This window comes from Pelmatolapia mariae, linkage group LG7 (assembly GCF_036321145.2).
Source record: "Pelmatolapia mariae isolate MD_Pm_ZW linkage group LG7, Pm_UMD_F_2, whole genome shotgun sequence".
NCBI classification, from domain to species: domain Eukaryota; kingdom Metazoa; phylum Chordata; class Actinopteri; order Cichliformes; family Cichlidae; genus Pelmatolapia; species Pelmatolapia mariae.
Window position 1 is genome coordinate 48,748,446 of NC_086233.1, and position 26,555 is coordinate 48,775,000.

A 26,555-nucleotide genomic window follows, 5' to 3' on the forward strand; every position below is an offset into this window, starting at 1 on the left:
AAAGCAAAGCACAGTGGCGGCATCCATCCCAGTCCTCTCCTCTTGTACCCAGCATCATTAGCTAGGAGAAGTGTGTCCTGCTGTTTTTGTTGTCCTTTAACATTTTTCATGGACACAACCAGACACCACTCCAAACATCTGCCTGCATCTGGCTGCCCCATTTCTGGTAAGATCGGGGCTCCATGCAGCCAAGTGGCGGACAGGATGTTGATGACAGTCTAGAGAGAAACTCAATGCAATATGAGAAAAGTATTAAAACATTCTTTCATTACTCTAAAAAGAAAACAATAACAAATGTGGTGAAGAAGAATCCATACATGATTGTAAAGAACAAGAAGATCAAAATTTGGGTGGTTGAGTCTCCCAGTTCTACCGGAGGTCGACGCTATTCAACACAGCTGTCTCTGCATAAAGTTACGACTGCCAAATTCTGCGACACATCTAAGAGTTGGCATCACATCCTCATCTGAGTTCAATGAAGTGGAAAAAAGTGGGCCGTCCAATTTTATTCATATGAATCCCACCCAAACCCACTGAACTTCACCATTGCCTGATTTTCTACTTCAAAGGAATATTGAAAGAGTGGCCCTTTTTTGTGCTTGGCCGTAAAGGTTCCAATCAGTTTGGGGCTTGGACAAGGTTTACTCTAAGACTGACTGTGAATGTGAAATCAGGCATTGAAAATTTCTATTAGAAAAAATGCTCTCTGTTCCAGTGCAGCTCTCTGTGGATGTGGTGTACTCTTGACAGTACCTCAGGGATAAATGCTGTCATAAAACCCAAAAACCAGAAAAAGCTTAACTTTGTATTAGAAGTAATGCATATTAGGAAAGTTTCAAACTGACCTGTTGACTTATTTGACCTATTTTAAAAGCCTCTACAGCTAGTATAATTATACATACTGTTTCAAAATCAAAAAAAGAACCGGCAAACAAGACGCAAAAACAAAAAAAGCAACAGAAAACGTTTCAAATGAGAAGCTAGCTTTACCGGAGGAACCTACCCATCTATCTATCTATCTATCTATCTATCTATCTATCTATCTATCTAAACCTGCAAAGGTTGGATGCTAGTACACATCTAAGAAGGATTGACATCTAGGAAGGAAATATTGGACACGTGCATTGCAAATGTCTTCACAAAAACTACATTGGTGTATATTGTGTGTAGAGCACTCTTATCTTCATGTAAACAGGATTTTTATAACCTGTGACAGACTGACGACCTGTCGAATGTATGTGTTCCCCTATGCTGGCTGGGATAATCACCCCCATCCCGCGATCTTGAACTGGATAAGGCCACAGAAAATGGAGAGAGTGATGGGTGGATGTTTTTCGTTAAATACTGGTCACTTACAATTACCATTAGGAGGTGGTATGACTATAAATGCAGTTCTGATACGTGTAACTCCAGGAATACACTGAGCATGATGGATATGAGGGGTGGGGGCTGATTTTAATGCATGCAAAGTTCCAGCCGCTTGGAAATATGGTTCATTTGGAAATTTGGAAGAAGAATCTCGTGCATTTGATTTTGGTCCTAAAAATGATAAAAGCATTCTGAGCTTGTAGGCTCACTCATACGCAGTATAAATATAACCACCATCACAAGTGAAGAGTCTTGATCAAACAGCTGTCCGGGGGTTGGTACCTCCATATTCATCCATCATCCACACTCTGGGTCTACTGCCCACCTGTGAAAACATGCCACAGCCAAGCTCGCCTCTCCCTTCATTACTGGAGGAGGTGGTGCAGCAATGGAGCTCACTGGTTCCAAATTAACCTCACTAATGGTTTGACAGCAGGGATATTTTCCCATTATCAGTACTTACATTTTTTTTCAACTAATGGCACAACTGCATCACAGACTGGTGAGTTTCAGTTTCATTTATTTCTCCCATTTGATTTTATTCCTATTCTGCTTGCAAAAGTAGACATTTCTAATTATACTTACAAAGTCGTTACATTTATTTTAATTCTAATTAGCACATTTGACAAAAAGTTGTGAAATTTTTTGCATGACAATGTGAATTGAAATGGCTCCAATAAAAGTGGGAGCAATTTAAAACCAGACAAAAAATACCAAACATTTGCTGGTACTCGTGAATAAAATGTGTAATTATTAAATATCTTTTTTTTGGGGGGGGGGGAATTAGTTGCACTGAACAAGACAGGTGACAATGTCAAACGGGGTTCTGAATAACTGATGGGCATTTGGCACAATTTTCAAAACTACTATGAGTTACTGATTGAAATGACTGTATGAAATATTAAAGGCTGGAAAGAAAGGCAGCAATGTGTCCCAATGTGTATCCTCAGCTCATGTTGCACATCCCTACTCAAATATTCTGCTTTAAGATCTCATTAATTGATATTTTGTAGTATAAAGTAGGACGCACTCATTTGTGCACATGCAGCAAGTCTGATCCGAGCGTAGGAGAAGAGAAGAGAAGATGTATTAATGAGTGGTTGCTTGTTACAAGCAAAAAGAAAAGGGAGCATGTAAATAACTGATGTAGTGTAGCATGTAGTGTGGCACTAAGGCATGTGCCCTGATAACTGATGTGCAGTTTTTGGAGGTGTGAAACATGAGAGCGGCTGTAATCTCGACAGCTGTGCTTCTGCAACAGCTAAACACTACACATGCAAGTTCATGTGTGTGTATTTGAAGCCGGTCTGAGTACCGCATGAGAACAGCTTGGAATAACCTGGTGACGTCACAGGAACAGCCAGGTCTGCTATCTCGCCCCAGCAGCAGCACCGTGCGTCATTCTTTACACGTCCAGCCAGCGAGGGAGAGCTGGAAGGAGAGAGGCAGGACGGGGAGGAGTCGAAGCCCCCTGGAGGATGCCTTGGATCATTTGGTATAGCAAAGTGGGACCTGGGCCAAGGCAACACTAAAGTGGAAGAGTTTTTAATAAGAAAAAGGAGGGACAGAGGGAGGAGAGGGGATGGAGGGGGATTATGGAAAGGACTCTGATACAGTAAGTGGTAATCAGCAAGAGTGAGTGAGCGGGAGGACACAGAAAGAGCAGGGTAAACCTCTTTAGCAGAATAGAAATGCATTAAAAGAAGTAAGAGAAATAAAAGAAAATAATGAGAGATGGGTGCAGGAAGAGGTACTTACACAGCTCCTCGTAACGAGTATTGTTGCGACACATAGGAGTATGATTTGAAGAATCTGGAATAACTTGTCATTGTGCTAAAGTGCACCAGCGTGTAGTCTTCTAATTAAAGGCACTGTTGTGCAATAATTAGCTTAGATTCGTGCTTATGTTTGCAGAGGAAAATCTCGCCCTATAGGTTGCTTTCATCACTTTGCTGCTTCTCATTTATGCTTTTGGAGATTATAGGGTTACATAAAATGAGATGATGAAAGAAAGTGGTGTGAAATGGGAATTAGAATGAAAGAGTGCAAAGTTGATATAGAGTTTCGGGCAGTTACTTGGGTGCATTTAATAGTTGCTTGTGTGATCATTTCTGGGCTTTTAACATTTAATGCATATCTACCTCCATTAGATGCAAAACGGCAGACTGTGGGGTTCATTTGGTCAACATTACAGGAATGTGTGTGCTGGGGAAGCAGCTCCTGCCCTCAGTTCCCTCTCCATATCAATGAGCTTGCAGTGGGTTGTGCGTCATCAAAACAGATCACGCTGTTTACAGTCAACTTCAGTGTCTGTCAGCGCAAGCTCATGTGAAACCTGCATCTAGCTGTTGCAACAATCCATCCGTGGCTGTTAAGAAAATGATATCAACAGTAAACACTATGGGGTTAAAAATGGTAACTGACTCTAGCTGACTAATTTTTGTTTTTAAAGCTAATTATATCCAGAATGTGTGCAAACAGAGCAACATGACAAATAAGCTCCCTAAGTTTCTACCTTACCTCTCTGAAAAGAATACAAAGGTTTTCAAAGAGCACTCCCACATTCAGTAAAATTACTATTTCCGCACATGAATAAAGATACTTGATACCGAAACTGAACCTTTGGAGTCATTATCCACCATTATGACATTTTAAACCTCACTATTTAACTAGTAATATCAAAGGAGCATTTAACTAGCAATCTGCTCAGCATTATTAGCCTTAGCCAGTTGTTAGCATGAGGTGTTACTAGCATAACACTCCTCTGCAGCACTTACCTGGTGCAAGTGATGCCTGGGCATGTTACATGCTAGGCCATGTCCTGCCCTCCTACCTGTTATTTTTAGAATAGGTTACATAGCAATTTGAAATAAAGTCTAAAAACTCTAATTTCTCCATTTTATGCTGTCAGGCTGTAACACTGCTTAACTAATACGTTACTGCTAAGCTAGGTTTGAATAGTTAACATGTCAGAGCCCTTTGTCATTCACTGTGCAAATAAGATTTCTAGCATTACTGGTTCAGTGCAGACAGAAGTAGTGGCCACATCTGGGTGTCATGTGGGTTACTTTTGGCACTTACAACTCAGTTACAGCATTGGCTAATGTCATGTGGACCAGATGTTGCCCACATCTGACACAGGGCATGTAATATGTTGACCTGTGAGTCAAGGCTATCATTGAAGGCCAAATGTAGCCCCATAAAAACTGCAGATGTGTGCCACATTTGATGCTATCTGATGCAGTTTCTGACATCACTAATAAGGTCAGAGAAATGAGAAGAGAAAGAATGCTCAGCAGAAATTTACGAAAGAGTCCTGCACCGACCAAAGATGGCGGTAATCTCACGATTACCCCCAAAGGGCTAACCTTGAAACAAGACATTGTGTTGTTCTACAGAGAGGTTCATGACAGGTTCAGCTGCAGCGAAATGTACATTATTGTAATAAATATATAGGTAATATTTATACGTAGAATACTACGGCCAAGTGCACGACATGGTATTTGTTCGAGTGCAATGGTGAGGTTAGCTAAAAGAATGTATAAAAAACAACAGAAGATTAGTTTGCACTCTTTTTGTGGTGAACTAAGTTGTACTGTTGTGTGACAGTATAATAAGCTTTGCGTTTTACAAAAAGCTTATCAAATTTCACTGGTGATTATTTACATACATTTTTTATACACAGTGACAAGTTGCAGCTTTTGCTAATTTTTTACATAAGGTTTTTATAATAACTGCCTAGAGGCGAAACTAAAAAAGGGCAGTGATTGTCAAGAGTTTGCAGAAGTCCAAGTAGTTACTGAAAAAGTGCAATCAGATGTCTAAATATGCTGATGAAGACCAAACTAGTGGTGGAAACTTTTGATATCAACAATATGGATAAAATGTTTTTCTTACACTGTTTTTTTTAGATTCCTTGTGAAAAAACATGAATCTTTGCAAGGCCTGGAGTGCATTACAATCACAGAGTTTTCACATGTGCAATGCATTTGATGGTGAAGGCGGTTGGTTCTGTGGTCAAACACAGCAAAAACATGAGAAGGTCAGGTACATTGTAGGAGAAACAGTACGCCGTTGCCCTCAATCAGACCAGATGATGAGTGATGAAAGATGAGAGGGAGGGGAGGAAGCAAACGAAGGAAAAGCAGGGGTGGGGAAAAGAAGAGACACAGAATAAGAGAACAAGTGTGGAGAAGGAGCGTTTATTTGGCGAAGGGCGATTACAATCAGACAAGGTGAAGCAAGCACTTTTGTCAAGGGTGCGACTCCTGAAGAGAGGAAAACACTGAAAGGAAGAAGCCAGGAGAATACGTGAGAGGAGGGATAGGGAGACAGGGGGTATGAAGAGAACAAATACAGAAAGAGTGTCTGCTAAAAACATCTGGGAACCATCAGCGAGTGGAGAGAAAAACGCTGGACTCAGCTGAAACACTTCGCTCCCCTTGCTACGCTGCTTGCCTGCTCGTCTGCTTCATATCCAACTAACACCTTCCCCCAAAAGACACAAAGTAGAGGGAGGGTGAGTGCAGTCTATCAGGGAGCCGAGAGAGTTCAGAGCTCTGCAAGCTCTCACTCCCGTCAGATTACAGGGACTGCTGTAAAAGTAGATCATGCATTGTTAACAAATGTGATTCATCTGAACAAAACACGTTGCAAAATGTTAGCGGTAAAAGACATTCAGACACGCAACTTGCCATGTCTGCGAATCAACTAAACCTGTAGCGAGAAGCACTGAAAACCTTCCACATGTGCAGCCATGTGATGTCCCAGCGTACAACTTGCTTGCCTCCATGTTGACCCCTGCACTCATTGATCATTTGAATAATTCAGCATTTGAGATTTAAGGACTCAGCGTAGTTCCATAGAAGGCTTCAGAAACTTTATTTCCAAAGGCTCTCGTTTGAAAAGAGAGCGAGACATGGAGTTTCCTGTGTGGTCAGGGTGGTGTGGGCACAGGGTGGCATCTGTCCATGTCTTCATTGAAATGGCACGGCTCATATGATGACATTACCAGAAATGTCAGTCACCTAGTCTCAGAGGTTGTGTAAAGGGCAGACGTTCTTTCGCCATGCCACTAATGATGCCTTTCACTGAACCATCAGATTCCCTAACCTTTCCTCTATTTCATATTTAAAGGATGAACCGGATATCAATGATTTACGCATATACACGATTATTGGGCAAAAGTAAATAAATACATAAAAATATTGCCGAGCCTTCGACTGTCTGTGGCGTCAGTAGATTCAAGAGAAAGAAAATGTAAACACAAAAGTTTCTTAAAGAAGTGATATGCAATCAGGAGGGGTACCCTGGCAAGGCATTTTAGAAAAAAAATCTTTAGAGTTCACCCAGGAACAACCGCGAGTATCTATAATAAAAAAAACTAGACAACCATTTCAGCAGATTGAAAAGTTTGACCAGCCACCTGTCCTCCAGTTGAAAGAGGTGCCAACTCATAACTTAGGGTTAATAATTTAACAATATTGGCTCCTCTCATCATCGCTGGTATTTGGGTGGTTACACAGTTTTGGTTCTTCAGGCTCTGTGCTTCAGCACAGCATAGTATTTGAAATAAAGTAATAAAACAATATCAATGGAACAAAATGACCAAACAAAATGAGAAACAAAAGGAACAAGGAACCTAACATCAGGAGTCCGGTCAACTTGTCAAAACTGCTATTTTGCAAGCTCTATCTAACGTTAGCTTCACATTTCTAGTGAGCCATATCTCACTAGAACTCCCTGGGTACTCTTAAAATCATTTATACGAGCCCTTATATATGGCCTTTGTAACTCCTATAAACAGGATCATTTGATCTTAGTGTCCAATATTGTCTAAAGGTGCAATTGTGACTAGATAGCTTATAACCTGTGAAACACCACCTGTTTGATACTGAGAACAACTAGTTCTCAGTAATATTGTCATACTAAGGCTTGTGTTATCTATTTACAACCATTTAACTAATAGCAGTGTTGGGAAGGTTACTTTTTAAATGTATTCCACTACAGATTACAGAATACCCGGCACAAAATGTAGTTTGTAACGTATTCCATTAAGTTACATAATGTGAGAAAAATATTCTGAATACTTTGGATTACTTGATATATTGTCATGCTTTTTACAGCTACATGAATGTACTATTGCTGTGTGATTTATTAGTATTACTGAGGGCTACTCACCACCGAGCTAACATTGTTAGCTGGCGTTAGCTGAGGTTAGTTCATAGATCGCAGACTGTTAGACTTGATGGATAGCATTAACAACCTGCTAGCTGCAAATAACCATGTGTAGTTCTAAAGCAATACCAACTAGATTTTTAAATCTTAATATAAAATGAGTAACAGTAGGGTGGACATTAGGTAAGTGATGGCATTCTGTGAAACTGACTGTACCCAACTGTTACCATTTCTCTAAAATTACTCCAAACTGCAACTCGTATCCACCTGATTTAAAAACCATAAGCACAGAACATGCATAGATCTGTTGGGATTTTCTTTTTACGTTTACGAAAGAAAAACAAGTACTTCCTGTTTTTGTCCAAAAATCCTTGAACAATTTATAGTGAGCCCATATGGGGCATTTAGCTGGCACTCCTCTCACTCAAATGGCTTCACGTCAAAAAGCATACATCTGCTGGATTTGAAGCAGAAATTGTTTGAAAGAAGACAGATTATAAAACAGTGCTTGTAGAGTGAATATTATGGCACAGTAAGAGGTTAGAGAGAAAATTTTCAGAAGAATTTTTCTGCTTCTCCCAATCTTGAACTAACTCTATTAGTTTGTCCACTCTGGCCTTCTTATTCACTTGATTGGAGAGATATTTGGGGGATTTTCTTGTGATAAATTATTACATAATTCAAAATTATGGCAGCCACTCGGCCACTATATTAATTCTAAAAACGCCATACCAGTGATTGATCTGAAAATCAGAATTAAATCGGTAAAAAGGCTTTTACATACGCTGGTTACCGTGGAGTCCGTTATTAAGGAGTGAGAGAATTAGTCTTTTAGTGAGCGTGAGTGTTTTTAATGTTGCTCTAAATGATCTCACTTGTTTGTATGGAATATTGTATTTGTTTTTTACTTGCTGTGTTTTTATATGTGTAGTATGGCCAGGCCCCTCTCTTGGAAATGTCAAATGTCAATCTCAATGAGACTCATTATTTATCTTTATAAATAAAAGAGAATTAATTAATTAATTAATTAATTAACTAAAGCAAAGTCAGATTAATGTGAAGTTCTTGAGTTGTCTTGATAGACCTATAATCCATTTCTACTTACAGACCATTATTATTATTTCAACTTTGAGAACGACTGACTGCAGAGACGGCTGGCTGTAAAATGTTAACATAATCAGTTTAAAAATGTAAAACTTTTTTCAAAGAAATATGACGACTTTTGTTCCGAAAGAAAAAAAAAAGCAAACCATCCAAATACCGAGGAGTGTAGTTTTAGAGCCGATGCCAGGTGGTGTTTTTACCCCACAACTGACACATTCCATGTTACAAGGCTGAATTGCAGATTGTGTTTTAATTTGCAAACAAATTGCAGTCATCGTGTAAGCTTTATTTTCTGTACATTTAGAGCAATTTTCCCTTCTCTCACAATGGTCCATGTGGCACTGAAAAGAGGCTTTAATGTGTAGATGTGTATTTCATTTAACGATTAAACATGTATATACACATAAGCTCACAAGCACACATCCTCATTTTCCAATGTTACCTTCATTCATTAACTGCGGCGGGGGATTAACATTCACCTCTCAAAGCTCGGTCAATCCTTGACAGTTTTGTCCTAGAAAGTTTAAACATGGCCAAGTTATCTCCCGGCACGATGATGGTAGCTTAACATCAGCATTCAGGAAGCTTTCCTTTATAAGCCATTTGTAGAATGCTTTTTCTCCCCCATCAAATCTGTAACAAGTCCAATTTCTGCTGGTAATCCCTCTCAGAAGGATCACATTGATATGTAAATTGTTGTCTCAGAATGGCAGAGTAGTTATTAAAAAGAGGAGACAGACTGAAAATGACTCAGGGGCAAACTCAGTAATTCATTCATACACTGCTGTCCTAACGTTCCTGATGTTATACATGCAATCGCAGGCCCTTTGATCGCAATCATGACAATATTCTGCTTGATACAGTTTCACTAGAGCGGCGTTATAACTGTTTAAACGTGTCAGGGCCCTCAGTTAAACATCCTTCGATCACAGACTCTGCGGCAGCGCCTGAGACTGAAAATAGAAATTCTGGAAGCACAGTAAACTGTGAAAGGTGTTTCCTGCTCAGTTTTCTAATGGCAGCTCCTCCGTCTCGTCACCTCACACTGCGTCCTATGTGACCTGGGCATATATTGACATTTTTTTCTCCTCCCGCCTCTAACCTGTGAGCATTCACATCAATCTCAGTCACTAGACGGGATCAGCAGGAGGAGCAGTAAAGGTCGTAACCCCAGTGGTGTACTGAGACAACAATGACAGATACGTGAAGTGAGAATCTTCCAATGTAATAACTATCCAATCAAACCCTGGGCTTCAAAGGCTTATGTTAAACCAAATCCTGGTGACTCTGGCTGACCTCACCATGATGGAAGAATTCCTGAGGGAAGATGTACCTTTAAACATCCCGTATGGCCAAGATGCTTCTATTTCCTGAGAGTGAAATGTGAGAAGAATAAGGATGGCAAGATTATCCATGAGAATCTTTTCTGCCTGCTGAGTTTATAGGCTACGATTGCCAAAGATTTAGTCTACCAGAATGCACATGTAATTTCCAGCTTCTTATATGTATGATTTAAAACTTTCCTTCTGCAATGATCGATTTGTTCTCAGACCAAATCCCGGTCTTATTTGCATTTCATCATTTCTATTGAACAAATTTCTCCACTTCCAAGCTGTTTCTCTCTTACTTCATCTCCCCCCCACATGCCATCCAGAAAAGGTAGTAGTGAGCATGACGATAATGGTGATGCACAGTCCAAACACAGACCACGAAGGAGTCATGGAAGAAACAGGAGCATCATCATCACCATCATTGTCATCATCAGCCAGATGAGGAGAGCCAAACTTGAGCTCTGTCTGTCCCCATCAGGGTGGCTGACAGTCACAAACTCATCCCTTATTCACTCCACTCATCAATTATACACAGGCCAAAGGAGCCCTGTGAGGCAGGAGGCTGTAAAGGCCCCTCTTCACGTGTCTTCGTCCCGAGAACTGCAGTGCAAATACATCGTTCAGCTCTCATCGTCAATGACCTTCTTTGTTCTCTCTGAAAGCGGGAGACAGCTTGTCATCATGCCTTCAACAACTGCTGCTACATGTGGATGTTATGTATCTCATTGTGAGGTTCGTTTTAAATCACGTGACTAAGGCTGGCGTGATGATGGCACAATATAGACCTCACATTAATATTTCCTTTTGTTTTCAAGCTGAGATTTGCTGATGCACCCAGTCATCATTCAATTTTTTTTTCTTTTTAAAGTACGATATTTATGTCAGCTTAAGTTCCTTTAATTTGGAATCAGAGTCTCCAGAATATGTGTCAGGGATTAGAACCTTTTTAAGAGACAGGTGGAACCTGATTTATTTAAATCTGACATCTGGTGTTCACTTTGCCACTGAAATGTGTGGTCTCATCATTCCAAGATCTAAAGAGCTCCTTCAGATCTTCAGGCGGGAAAACTCCCCAAAACATTTATGCCTAAGAGTCTGGCAAAAGATTTAAAAAGATCTCCAAATGATAGCAAATAAATCACTCCGCTGCAGGAAACATCATCTGGTGTTAATTTCAAATGGCTGCAAGTTTAAGACTGACATCCCCAGCAAATTCACCATTAAGATCAGTTTATGTGATAAAAAATTAAAAAAGCTAATCTAAAATACCCCAAATTTCATTACAGCATGCAGGTAAGTTTTGCAATTTTCGATGTCAAAGTGCATCTACAGCCAAAAAGAGACTGGATAGATCTGTGTTACACTGGAGAAGTGCCAGGAAAAAGTTACTGCTGTCCAAAAAAGAACTGTCTTCCTTGTAAAAGTTTACTTATACTCTAAAGGCCAGCACTTTAGTCGTGATAGTCAAATGAAAGATAGGCAGAAACAGTAGACATGTTTCTCACAGACCAAAAGCAGCTTTTGAGGAGAAAAACCTCGTAATAACTGCAAACCACAGTGGTGGAAATGTTATTGTTTGGGGTTGCCTCGCTCCCTTGGGGACTTGAAAGTTAGCAGTAATTGAATCAGCCATGAATTCTGCATCATATCAAGGAGTGCTTGAAGGTATTGTGAAGGTGTCTGTTCAAAGATTTACACTGAACCAGAAACAGATCTTTTAGAAGCAAAATGAACCAAAGCACACATGTAAATCCACCAGGACGCAGATCAAAAATAACAAATGAAGTGTTATTTAATGGGCAGGTAAACGAATGCCACTGAAATGCTTTCGACTGAAGATCTGAAGCAGGTAGTACATGTAAATGCATGCAGAGGGGATCAAAACCCCTCAAACACCTTGAAACAACATTAATTTTTAAATGGAAGGGTTCAGTAGGCTAATATGGTAGACTGATGACACTTATCCATAAGTTATTTCTCCTAAATTGGACAGACTACTGTCCCTATGAGGCCAAAGGTGAACTTACCCTCAAGAGGTTGATGCCTGTTTATATTCGAGTTGAACGAGTTTAAGTGTTTAATGTTTGCTTGTTCCAGCATACCAGAAAAGGAAACAATTTCCACACGTGATGTCTCTCAAATATAATCAGCAATCTGTTGTCATGTGCAAAAGTCTTGAGCCGCCCCTCATTTCTTTATATTTCACTTGGAAAATGGGAAACGTGTAAACAGACATGGAAATACAGTCGAGAAGGCAAAAACTAAGAAGAAAAAAAGTTTGTACAATTTTAATAAGCTTAAAATGAATGTGAATATTTTGTCATGGCCGCCTTTATTAATCAAAACAACACAAACTCTCTTAAACAAGCTTTCTGCCTTTTGTTCTGTTCTCACACTGCTTCCATAATGTCGAGGTTCGGGCTCTGGGGAGGCCAATCCATGACTCACAGTGTTCAGTTGTTTCGTTTTCTCTCACACAGTCTTCACTTCTTGTAGATATTTTTCAGGCTTTTAACTTGTTTCTTTTGTCCTCTACTTGTTCAGTTTCCTAAAATTATTTAATTGCGCACCATGCTGAGATGTGTCACATTTTCACCTAAAAGGACGGAAGGAATCACGTTGTTGATAAAAAATATTATTTTATGCCTGTCACCTTCGGCATTTTTCATACATTTAACCAACCAAATATTAAGATATTCTGTGTTTTTGTGATAGGTTGCTAGTAATGGTGCTAAGTGCTCAAAGATACAATTTAAAATTTGTTCCTTGCTAAGTTGCCTGTTATGTGTAGACCTGACACTGGTTCATCTCTTGAGTTTGGGGCCTTTTTTTTATGTTTGAATGATTCTTGGGTCAGTGTTAAGTGGTTTAATAAACAAACAGACAGACAGACTTTCCTCTCAAATGGACTGGACTTGAAATGAGTGAAAAAGCAGCCAAAGTCCAAAGAAAACCTTTGAAAGACCTTCAGAAAACCTGGAGAACTTTTGCTTAAGACCACTTTTTAAAAAATTACAACAAAGTCTGGCTTCTCGGAAGGAAAATATAAAGAAATGAGGGGTGACTCAGGACTTTTACACAGTACTGTAATTGTTCTTTGGATTTAAATCGACTGACAAAACAAAACAGCTGGAATAGCCAAAATTAACCCTGCTCAGGAATTTGTATGAGGCTTATTTTCTCTGTCCACATGCTAAAATATTATTTCCTCAGCTTTGATTTACCACACTAGTGGGGCCAATAACAACTAGAACACATGAAATATCGTCCTGGAAAATAGGTTTCGGAAAGAAAAGGAACTTTTAATATTTGAGGGAGTCCATCAGAATCTGTATGTTGAGGTTATATGAGCAACGCGTTGTCTTAAAGGGGGTTCAGATAGTTTTTCTTCATGGTGTTCAAGGGAAGAGCTTAAATATAATATAATATAAAGAATAGCTAAACTGCCTGATGTCATCTGGGCTTTCAATTGGTCACTCCTAGCAATAAAGATCAGAGGCTAATGGTCAGGCTAGCAATTACCTGTGCACAAACACTGCTAATTCAGACACAAACCTACTACTTGGCAACATATCAGCTCTCACATTGTCTAGGGCTTGATGATCTTATTTCTAAAAATAGTTTAACAATAGTTTGTTGGTGTAAAAAAACGTGTCAGCTCACACGTACAAAACAAACAAACACTTGTGTTACAGTCACAAGTTATTTCCATATCAGGCAATGCAGCTGGCCTCAGGGAGTTTATTCAAAGAAGTGGGCTGGCGCTTAGACGAAAGGGTAGCATCTATGCCAGAGTTTGTGTGACATGCCCATTTCTTCTGTGTGTGTGTGTCTGTGTATGTGTGTCTGGGAGAGAGATTGGTCACCACTCTATTAAGTAACGTGTCCTGATCAGACAGCTAAACGTTAACCATGCAAGTCAGTCACATCTAACCAGAAAAGTGGGATTGACAGAACTTTTTTTTTTGTCCACCTTGACTTCTTTTTGCTGTTTTTGACTAGTGGATTGAGTGTTTTTCACACTATTTTGTTAGAGAGGCCTTTACTATTCTCTAATGGTCAAACAATACTAGGGGAATACGTAAACCTGTTTACTTTTGCACATTCATTTTCAGTTATGCGGTTGGTAACCACCTCATTAGTAAATGCATTTGTATTTTACATTTATTTGGCAACTTTATTAGGTACATCTTTCTAGTACCTTCAAAACTGACTTAGTCTTCATGATATAGACTGAACATGGAGTAATTCATCAGAGGTTTTTACCCATAAATGATGGCACACTGTAGTTCCTGTAGTTCTGTCGGCTGCGCATCTATGCTGCTCCACCATGTCCCAAAGGTGAATCGAGATCTGGTGACTGTGGAGGTCATTTGAGTACAATGAACTTACTGTCATGTTCAAAAAGGTGGTTTAAGCTTCGTGACGCAACGTATCGCCCTGCTGGAAGCAGCCATCAAAAAGTGGTCATGGTCAGCAACAGTACTCAGGGAGGCTGTGGTGTTCAATCTATGCTCAAGTGCTACTTAGAGACTAAAACGCCAAGAAAATATCCCCTGCAACGTTTTACCAGCCTGAACTGCTGATACGAGGCAGGATGGATCCATGCTTTGAGACTCGTCACATCAGGCCACGTTGTCTGATTTTGGTGAGCCCGTCCAAATTGGAGGCTAAGTTTCCTGCTCTTAGTTGACAGGCACCACACCTGATGTGATGTGTTGTTTCTTTGTTGTTTGCTTTTTTGTTCTGCATACCTTGGCTCTAACCAGTGTTGGGGTCATCACTCAGAAAAAGTGACGTATTACACATTATTTGATAATTTTATTAAAAATAATTCAATACATTACTTGCTGGAGAAAGTGTTGTCATTACCCCACCAGGCAGGTGGGTGGCGTTGACACCCAAGTTCTTGAATGTGATAACCCAGGAACAAGAAGACATATGATTTTCAAATTGATACCACTGGTGCATCAACTAAAAATCTCAGAAAAGTGTCACCTTTGCACAAAAATGTAGACAAGGTCCAATTTTATCACGCATAATGTTGTATTATAGATCAGAGTTCAGAGATATTCTGACCTGAGCTGTGTTACTTATGCACAATCAGCAATCCATTCATCAACTACCAAATCTTAAATATACACAAGCATATTTGGGGGGGGGGGGGGGGTGTTTCAATGCATAAAATGGCAAAAACATGCTGTACAGCAAAAGATTAAGTCACACACTTAAATCATACTCCATTTACTGTTGGCAGATCTGCTAAAGCCATATGGGACTGATGGGCTTTCATCTTATTCTAAGATATTGCTTAATGTTAGGAGGAATTAGAGTTGTAGTTGTCAGAGCGTAATACTCGATATCACAAGGAGATAATGAAGGGAGGAGAGAGGAGAAAGACATGAAAAAAAAAGACCATATAGAAAACTGGGCACAGACTCTGACAAATCACTGAAGCCTGGAAAATGGGAGGCCGCAAGAGAAGAGGTAGCAGGCCAATCATGGTTCAATGACAAATGTATTAAATCATCAGAGAAAAAAGGGAGGCGAGTGGGGGGGATCCAGCTGGGAAAAAAGGGAAAATTCAACACAACCATAAAGCCTCATATGCTTAACTGATGGTAATCATGAAGATGGGAGAGATGTCAATGTCGTGATGATTATTGTATAACTTGATGTCCTGTGAGTAATTTCTTTTGACATTATCTTGAATTATCATTGTCACAAAGGGGTGTGTTTTTTATTCTGTCTATGGCTAAGGATGATCTAAAGCAATCTGACGAGGGGGAACTGGTTGAGAACTGATATGGCAACCTCAGTCATTCACACTCCCGTTCCAGGAGAGACCTACTGCACGTATGGGAAATATGGCACAGCACCCTAAGGACTGTAAAAGACTTATTTCACATGTGGTCTAAGAAAAGCTGATGCTCGGCATGGTTAATGTACCTGTACTAATTGGTTTCCCCCTAGGCCTCAGTTCAGAATACAGAAAACATCCCAAAAGCTCTACTTCTGCCTCTGTCTCCACTATATCATCCAGTCTGTTGACCTTGACCATCACGGATCAGCTCGTCAACCTGTCTGATGTGCTGATGCCATTTAGTCACACTGGGTCCCAAATAACTTCACGCTCTAATTTCTTCCTGTGTTTTTGCTGTAAATGTCTCATTTGCTGGCAAAATTCACAAATACATATCAGAAATATAAATCACAAGCCGGGGCAGGAGTATAATTTAATGCCAGTCTAAAAGCAGCAAATTATTGCTCAGAGTTTATATTGGTGATTATTTGTCACATGATGATGACCAGCTGGAGGTCATTCAGTTTTATGTCTGCGCAATCTAGTCCCAGCAGATCCTGCCAAATTCCCACAAGAAGCAGAAAATAAACATGAAAGGAGAAACTGTATGATAAATGAACACATTCTTACAAACGAATCCAAAGACAGAGCATAACTCTGGGCTGAAAACAGGAACATCCTCAATCATATACGCTGCAACTCTTCCACTCCCCGCTGTTGCCGCTTTTTTCCTCCCAGTGCCTATGACATGCCGTGGAACTGATGAAATGTTATCAACTATAAATAAAAGCCGTTACTATTGTCTCGCTACGCAGTCTGCTGGGAAAGTGGAGCGTGAGGGCGGCTAAATGGCCAAAGGGCTACTGCGGTCGAGTCTGAATGTTGAAAGAGCAGTGACTGAGTCTTGGGCAAGCACAAAGGCAGGGCTTGATATTAACTCATTAATGCAGGCCTTCCCAGCGCTTCCAGGTCATCTGTAATGATGACTTATGTAATCTCTACATTCTGAATTTCCCCACTTTGGAGGGCTGTGATTGGACGTTTCCAAGTCAGCGGATTCAACCGGGTTGGTTTAAGGAACAGTCATGTAGCTCTTTGGGAAACTTCACATTGGTCACATTTGCTCTATAATTAAGGCAGAAAGATCAAAACCTCTCAAATACAAGCCACTTTATTAGGTACACATTGCAAGTACCGTGTTAGACTCCATTTGTCGTTAACTCTTCATGGCATCGATTCAACAAGGTGCTGGGAACATTCCTCAGATATTTTGGTTTGTGTTGATGTGACAAGTCTCCCGTCCCACCACATCACAAGGGTGCTCTGTTGGATTGCGATGCGATGACTGTGGAGGCCATCTGAGTACAATGAACTCAAACCAGTGTGAGGTCATTTGAGCTTTGTGACTAAAGATGGGTATACTGTGGGCATGAAGGGATGGACATGGTTAGCAACAATACCCATGTAGGGTATTGCGTACTGCGTATTTTAACCAAAGTGTGCCATGAAAATACCCCCCACACCAATACACCAGCAGCAGCCTGAACCAGTGTTACATGGCAGGATGGATCCAATTCTGATACCAAATTCTGACCCTAACATCCAAATGGCACAGGAGAAATTGAGACGCATCAGACCAGGCAATGTTTTTTGCTGTCGTCAAAATTTTGCTAGCTTCAGTTTCCTGCTCAGTGTGGTCTTTTCATGCTGTAGCCCATCTGCCTCATGGTTCAACATGTTGTGGATTCAGAGATGCTCTTTTGCATACTTTGGTTGTAATGAGTGGTTACTTGAATTACTCTTGCTTTCCTATCAGCCCAAAGCAGTCTGCCCATTCTCCTCTGACTTGTGGGAGCATTTTGGCCCAGAGAACTGCCACTCACTGGATTTTTTCTCTTTTTCAGACCATTCTCCGTAAACCCCAAGAGATGCCTGTGTTTGGAAAATCCCCAGTGATCAGCAATTTCTGAAATACTCGGCTCATCTGGCACAAACAACCATGCAGTGTTCGAAGTCACTTAAATCACCTTTCTTCCCTGCTAGGTTGCTCAGTTTGAACTTCAGTAGCTCATCTTGACCATGTCTACCTGCTTAAATGCACTGGTGTTACTGCCATGTGATTGGTTGGTTAGATAAAAGTGGAAAGTGGCTTTTGAGTGTTTGCATTGGGTATTAAACTGCAGCCAGGATATGATCGGTTCCGGTTAGTACAGGTAGAAATCGATAATCTGCCTGCAACACAGGTCAAGCTCACAGATTACCATTGTTCATGCCAGACAAAATGCAATATGAAAAACAGCAACAACAATTTTGGTTTTCATAAGTAGCTAATTTCAGAAAAACAACTACATAGCATGTTGTTTATGACTATGCGTTTGGGGTGTTAAATGTAAATTTGGAGACCAGACAGACTCCTAACATTATAAGGACACGTAAAAGCCTTAAAGACATACAAGTATTCACCTTCTTCGGAAATATGATTCTTTTTCTTTGCAATAGTGATAAAAGTTTGTAGAGTTTGCAGGAAAAAAAAGTTTCTTCTTCTGTTTTTAGAAGAAGCAGAGCTATGAAAACCTGAAGAAAGGGAAATGAGTAAGATGGAAAACTGCAACACAAGAAGCACAATTTATACCCACAATACAATAAATGTGGAGGCTCTATTTGAGTAAAGATGGATGTTACATGATTGGAAACTATTTCTAGATCACTGTTATGAAATATTTCAACATTACATTGTTTTTATTGTTTCAAATGTTCAGAGTGATGGTAAAAGTTATAAGACACTCACCTTGCCAGCTAATTGGTAGAGCTTAAAGTGGATATTGATCTCTTTTTATGTTTGACAGAAAAATAGCCAAACAAAATCATGTTAAAGGTGCTTGTTGCAGTTCTTATGCAAAATGTAACTAAACTCTTCATCAGGCTGAAAGTGCTGTTCCCTGAAAACTCTGGGTTTTCTTATCCACATAGAAAGCTAATTTAAACCATGAGTTAGTTACCTCGGTAACAGACTCTTGAGTAAGACAGAGTCCTGTCAGTGGGGGGTCAGAATTCGGGGTCATCATGTGGATCATGTAGCCTTAGTGCTTAGCAGGCATCTGGAATGTGTGTTGATCACAGACAGACTTGCTTTTTAACTTCTTACCTTTTAAAATGCATCTCAAACTTCTGTGCTGCTATATCTCTATGGCATAGCTAGCGTATGTTGCTAACTTTTGGAACTATTGCAAGGCACCATGGTCCAAAAAAATGGTCCACTGGAGTTAACCGCGATGGCATGACTCACAGAGAAATAACCTAATCTGTATGGAGCTTTATGCAGATAAAACACTAATCAGTGAATAATCATTTATCATGCTGTAAATGCCCCACAATTTTTAAATCCAGGCTGCTGAGACATTTTTTTCAAACACAGATGACCAAAATCAGTCGTGCTGACCAAAAGTCTACATATCTACAGTCTTATTTGCAGTAGCTACCATCTGTATTGTGTCCCTGTCAAATTACAGCTGATGAGACTTTAAGAAATTTAACGTATTCTGCGTGATTCCAGCTCGACCCATTGAGTAAAAGTAACACAAACATGAGGGTCCAGATTGAAAGACATTCATATTCCTCCATTCATCGGATTAAAAAAGAGATTCTGCTCTTTAGTTACCTGTTGCCATGGTGAATCATCGGCATCAGAGCTCTTCTGATGAGTGCTTTCTTTCACTAGTCAACAACCTGTTTAACTCAGAGTTGACACTGAGGAGCTGGGATCAACTAAAAACTCTGAGTTTCCATGTCTGCATTAATCAACTCGAAGTTTATTTGTAGACTCAGAGTTTGTTCAACCAGCTTCCTGGAACGGGGCCCAGATGTGTGCCGATGTTTACAATACATCTACAAGAAGTTTTGCTTTTTTCCATTGTCAATAAGACTGTGATCTTACCGACTTGCCTGGTCATTGAGTTCTTCTGCTCACTACACCATCTTATGGTACAAACTGGTACTGCACAAAAGTACAGCCGGGCCTTAGTTCAACTTAAACTGATATCACAATACGCATATGTGTTAGACGTGAAGTCACTGCAGCAGTTACTTCACAGACGTTGGTAGATATATTATCAGTGTTAATACACAACATCTGAAACTGATGGGAGGGATACCCGGCACTATAACACTGAGTATTCACTTGTTTCCCTAGCTGGAGGATGCTAAGACAGGATCAGGTCGTTGTGTTAACAGGAGGGGTCAACAGTCAGGGCCACTTGAGGACAGCCTATTGAGTGCTTCTCTGGTACGCTTTCTGCGCTAATGGAAGGGTCCAGAGCTGTCAAAATATATTTGTGCACAAAGCCTAAACAAATGCACAATCCCTCAGAATGAATAATACAAGGACAGGAAGCTTTGGACAGACAGCTGTGTCACAACACTGACTTGCAACATCTCCAACAGAGTCAAACAAAAAAAGACAGATGAGGAGCTCGCTCAATAAAAAGACCATTAGGGCTTCTTGACGCGGCGTAAGAATGACAAACATGATTGAAAACCGCTGAAAACGATATCCACAAAACAAAGAGTTATCAAAACATTTCCCCCAACGGTCGCTCACGCTTTAGAGGCCGTATGTGAAAATGTCATATTTGTGTAAAGGTTTTCTGGATTCTGTCGTTTACAATCGCTGTTTTCAAAGCTGAGATGTTGTTTATGAGGCTCCGAGGCTTGCGAAAAAGAACGCGCTGGCCAACGAGCTTATATGACTAACATATTTTGCCACAAATTGAAATGCTGTTTTATGAAGTGACCAATATCCAAAAGACCTGTTCACAAGACTGTGATAATTGCTCACAGTTTTACAAAAGCATTTGAGATTTTGCATTAATGATTTGGTTGAACATAATGAAACTGTTCACTCATATATTTTGTGCAAAGGCTTTTTTTAATTTAATGTTTTTGATTACAGTTCACAGCTCATAAAATCTAGTCTGTTAATCTATTACAGTATTTCTAATTTTCTTTTACATACACTCGTGTTTTCTTGTGAAAGGTTTGTTCATGTATGCACCCAAATCTTACCTGGGGCTCCTTTTCCATGGAGGTGATCATACCTGCAGCATTGCCGAGGTGTTACTGTAGCCCAGGTTGCTTTTGATAACGACCTTCAGCTCATCTTTATTTTTGGGTCAGGTGTTTCTTACCCTCCACAGATTCTCTGTGGGGTTCAAGGGAGTTTGCTAATCAATCAAGAAGCAATAACATGGGCAGCAATTGATTTGATAGTCGTTTTTGGCTCTGTGGACTAGTGCTAAGTCTTGCTGGAAAAAGAAATCAGCATCTCCATAAAGCTTGTCAGCAGGTGGAAGCATGAACTACTCTGAAGTCTCCTGGTAGATGGCTGCACTGACTTTGGATGTGATTAAACACAGCTGAGCAACCGCCACCAACAGACAGCAGAAACTTCACACTGGACTTCAAACACCCTGGATTCTGCGCCTCTCCATTTTTCCTCCAGACTTGAGGATGAAGTGCAAAATTCAAACTCACCAACCACTTGATTACACTGCACAGCATTTACACATGCAGACGTGGTCACAGACCACTGAAGTTCAAACGGAAGATCAGAATGAGGAAGAAAGGGGACTGTCGTGACTTTTATCTGAAAAGAGGACCACAGAGGAGCACTCCTGTTCTTCTTCTCCTTAGAGATGTTTCTGACCTCGTCTCTGGTTCAGGAGTGGCTTGATAATAGAAATATGAGAGCTGCAGCTCCTTTCCTGAAGATGGCTGGGCATGGTGGCTCAATACTGTAACACCAGCCTCAGCTCAGTCCACTCCTTTTGAAGCTCTCCCAAGTTCTTGAGTCAACTTTATTTGACAGTCCTCTTAGGCTTTGGTCATCCCTGTTGCTTGTGCACCTTTTCCCTTCCAGTCAACTTTTATATCAATGCAGCCCTCTTATCACAGCCCACCTTTTCGTCAATGCCATTCTGTGGTTTATTCCCCTTGTGGAGGGTGTGGATGATCATCATCTGGTCAACTGTCAAGTCAGCAGACTTCCCTATGAGCCTGAAAAAGTGTTTACAGTGTTTATACTGTATTAATTTTAATTACAAATTAAATATTCTAATAATTTGCGATTCCTGAATTGCTGATTTTGCTAAGCTGTAAGCCACAACTTAAAAAAGAACTTTAAATAAATAAAGCCTTGAAATTTTTCACGAATAGAGAATTTAAGAAAGTGTATCTTTTTTAGAATTGTTTTCACAACATTCTTTTTTCTTTTCCTATTTTTTTTAATGTAGAAACTTTTCAGTGTTACTTGTGAACTAGTCAGACTTTGTTCCTACTATTTCTCTCTTTGAAAAACATTAAAGACTGAGGAAAAACAATTCCAGGCTGGGATTTAGAGAAGGGCCTCATTGTTTTTGTTTTTGATGAAATGCCTCCTTTCCTCACTGAGACAACAGCGCATGTAGCCAATGCAAAGGGAAGATTTTGTGCACAAAGAGAAACTCAGATGGCTGATTCAGGACCAAAGCAGACACACAGACGATGGAAAGTGTCCAGATTTGAAGAAGTACAGACCTAATAGGCAACACTTACAGATACAGTGTGACACAAGAATAAAGGGCCTGCTTTTTCATAACTCGTAGACTGATATTAGAGAATGAAAAACATAACTGTTAACTAACTGCTTATCTGGGCTTTTCCAGTGGAGACAGAGTCAAAGGGATTGGCATCACACTGGGTGTTTAGAGGAAGAGAAGGAAGGAGGGAGAATCGTCTTGTGGGTTGAGTGGGCAGATGTCACATCAGGGTAAAAAGCCAGCGTTTCCTTCACAGGCAGGCTGAGGCAGGATTAGGGTCTGCAGGCAGAGCTCCTGTCCGTTTTCTAAACACGCCTGCTGGTCGTGTCGGTCTGTTTGTCACTTCTGGAGTCGTGATTTGAACAAACCTTAATAATGTTTGGGTGCTTCATTCAAAACACACTGCAAATAATCAGTGCTGGAAATATAATGCGTCAGAGAAATGGAGACATTAAGAAAACATGGTACTCACTCCAGGGAAAGACTTATTAGGCCAAGAAGCATTCCCAAAGTTTCCCATTCCCGTGTTGGTGCTTTGAATGTTATTAAGTAATTTATATTAATATTAAATTTGAGGATTCCAGGTCAGCTATATCGCATGTTTATAAAAGCGATTAATCTACGAAATAATCCAATAATGATCTGCATTTTCAAGTGGAAAACTCATAACTGGGTGATAAATGGACTCTGCAGTAATGACCAACAGTGAATTGAAAAGAATGTCACTGACTTCCACAATAAACAACTTACTGAGAGTTACTGTAAATGATGCACTGACCGAACTCACATTACATGATTTCTTAATGACAAATTCCTGCTTATCAGTGGATTTAAATTTGCTGCAGTTTTGTTCATGATTTTTTTTGGACAAAGACAGTTTTTGTGGTTTTGCTTCTGTACACCAACACAATGGATTTTAAACCAAGCAATCAAGGTGTGATTGGAGTGCAGATTTTCAGCTTTAATTTGAGGGGTTTTACACAAGTATCACATTAACTGTTTAGATTACATCCTTTTTTATTCACAGTCCCTCATTTTCACAGACTCAAAATTCATTGGACACCCTGACAGGATTTTAACTATAAGGATTCTTTTTTGTACTTGCATGAAAAACCTTTGTAGTCACTGGCTGCATCATCAAATGCTGATACGCTCTGCTAGGCCTAGACTGCCTTCACATTCAGTTACTGCTTGTATAGGTGTTTCTACATTCAGTTTTGTGTTTAATAACTCAAAAGCATGCTCTGTTGGTTTTAAATCAGGTGACTGATCTGGCCATTGAAGAATATATCATTCTTCATTGAAGAATATATCATCATTGAAGAATATATCATTCTTCAGACGTTGCTTCCGTCTGATCAGTTTAACAGCATTCGGCTGAATATGATCAGAGAGTACAGCCACTTCAGAATTCATCCTTCTGCTTCATCATCACTTAACACCAATGATCTGGTTCCACCATCAGCCATACACAACCATGCCATAACACGCCTCCACCACATTTGACAGATAGTGTGGTGTCTCTCTCCTTCTCCATACTTTTTCATTCTCCCATCATCCTGGTACAAGTGTACCCTTGTTTCATCTATCCAAAGATTTTATTTTCAGAACTGTGCAGACTCTTTTAGATGGTTTCTGGCAAAGTCTAATCTGGCCTCATTGTTCTTGAACATAATTTGTAGTTTTCGCCTGGTTGTAATCCCGTCATTGACATCGAGTGTGTTCTTGACTTGGTTAGATGTTGTGAAGCTATTATTCCTCACCATCAAAATAATTCTGTCATAATGTCTTTGAAGCCTTTTTGTAAGCCAATTTGGACACTTGATTCATTCAGGAACCAGATTATTGATTTTTCTCTGATAGGTGTTATTTGGAAAAGAGACTTCACCTGGACATGAAGCTGCCCATTAAGTAAACTGTCCAGTTACATTCAAATCTCTGAGAAAGGGGGACTGTGTATAAAAAAATACAAAATCATACAAATTAAAGGCAAAAGAAATAACTTCAGTGACATATTGTTTGATTTGCACAGAGGCAAAACCACAAAAATACTGACTCTAAGAACACACAGAAGAAACTGACTGGTTTTTTTAAACACTCAAATAGCTAAAAATGACCAGAATATTTGAGTGAACAAAATTAAAAATTTGATCCAAGGACCCACAAAGAAACAAAACAGAAACATTTATTTATGTATCAAAAGGTTCACATATTAGTACCAAAAATGTAAACTGGCCCAGTAGTGGGACTATGAAGATTTCGTGCTGACACAGAGTTGCCTACATAATTAGAACATTACATTATTATCAATTTGCCATCAAACATTTCTATAAGCTTCAACAGACCATTGCAGATATTAGAAACGCTCACAAAAGCAAACCTTCAGCCACACTGTTTCACGCACTGGAGTCCAAGAAGAATTTTGTATGTGTGACCAGTGCATGAAATATTGACGAGCAGGACAGCCACACTGTAGCAGACCTCTCCCTGAACTCTGTTTTCTCTGCAGGCATGTTCACCAACATTTGAGGCTGGCAGTGGCCCTGCTCTGCCAGCCCAGTCATTAGCTTCTCCACAGCATGCTCCCAAAGCTGTTCTGCTAATGGATGCCAAGTAAAGCCAATCCCTCCAGCACACCCTTAAAGAACTTACACTCCACTACAGCCATGCAACAGTGGATTGCGCCATTGCCAATGTAGCCCCTTGGATCATTACAGATACAAGTTCAATTCATTAACATCATTTCCCCAATTTTATTACAAACACAATATTTAATTTCAAACATTACGTAGAAAACACTTACCAATATTTCGTGAGTGCTTAAATAGCGGTAATGTTAATCAATGAACATTTAACAACTATGATACATACAGTTCGTGTTACTTGTGGAAGAGGAGGCCGAGTTAGTTGCTGCAATTTAAACATTTTACATGCCTGCCTTTTATTTTATGGCACGCTGTCTACAGATTGGGTGATATTAAGAGCTACACTGTAGTGTCCTTAACTACTGAGTTATTGCTCCAGAAACCATTTGAACTGTCTGACGACCGGCACAGCCTCACTCTTCACCGTCGCACACATAGTTAACAGTACTGCATTCAGTAACTATAAATAGGATAATTTGTTAAGACTTACGTCACGTACAACGTAATTACAACTAGAAAATCTCCAAGTAACCCTACAGGTGACAGCTTACATATATTATCACAGTAAATACGGTTCTATTCAAAACCTTCACAGAAATCCACAGTACACCAGTATTTTCAAGGTATAAAAATAAGTTACAAATCTGGATAAATATTTTACACAAAACAGCTATAAAATGATGCTGTGTTATCTGACAAGCTTGCACAAAAACAGGTTTTTTGTTGCTGTTTTTTACACTACTGGGAGTTAATATGTTTGGTGCTTGTTTAAAAAAACAACAACATTCATTTCATTTTTGTTAAACACAAAGGTTTTAAAAATTTTCAGTCCCATTTGACATCACACTTGGCTACAACAATCATTTTATATACAAAGCTGGAGAGGGAAAAGGAGAACTGCAGAAAGCCTGTTTCCTTTTATCGCCATGTCACTCCCCCCATTCAGCAGAAACGGATGAAGAGCGTCCCATACAGGAACTTCGACTTAAGTATCAAGTCCAAAGATGACTCCTTACAGGCTGAGCACAAAGACAGGAGAGAAACAGAGATGGAGACTCGAGTTTTTAATCTGCCACCAAAGAGATTTCAGTAAGAAAAAACTGGATCTATCCTCAGTGTTCAGACACTGAGCTGACTTCTTTACATTAAGAGCTTTTAGTGCATTTTTTTCTTTTTTGGATGTACTTCACTACTGCGGTCAATTAATGGAATAATAAACAAAGTCCAAATAAGAGCTAATGTTTGAATGAGGCTAACAATTGCCAAAGGCTGTGGCTTCAAAATGGCCTGTTTCTCAGTTAACTGGCTTCATGCTACACAGGAACCGCCGAGCTGTGGGCGATAAGTAATCCTCTGTAATGATATTTCACTACAGGGTAGCCACACTGCAGACGCACGAACATTATCGTCAGTGCATCATTTGATCTACGTCACAGCGGGAAGAAAAAAAGACATTTCAACTGCGTATGTGTCTTTACCAGCCGAGGTCGCGAGCAAGAATGAGGCAGCAGTTCTGTCTTATCTGCATACACGCACCAACACCACGGTGAACTTC

The 26,555-nt window shown here is 39.9% G+C and overlaps 1 protein-coding gene across 4 annotated transcripts in view; it reads right to left on the reverse strand.

Moving 5' to 3' along the window:
• Positions 1 to 26,555, reverse strand: part of LOC134631265 (zinc finger protein aebp2-like) — a 54,590-nt gene that overhangs the window by 5,068 nt on the left and 22,967 nt on the right. For 3 of the 4 annotated variants that reach the window (XM_063479442.1, XM_063479443.1, XM_063479440.1), the window contains one exon: positions 24,523 to 26,019. The exons of the other annotated variant lie outside the window; for it this stretch is intronic. In XM_063479442.1, the coding sequence (XP_063335512.1) occupies positions 26,013 to 26,019 (7 nt within the window). In that variant the 3' untranslated portion in view covers positions 24,523 to 26,012. Of the gene's footprint in view, positions 1 to 24,522; positions 26,020 to 26,555 lie in introns of those variants that run through there. 4 annotated transcript variants of the gene reach the window in all.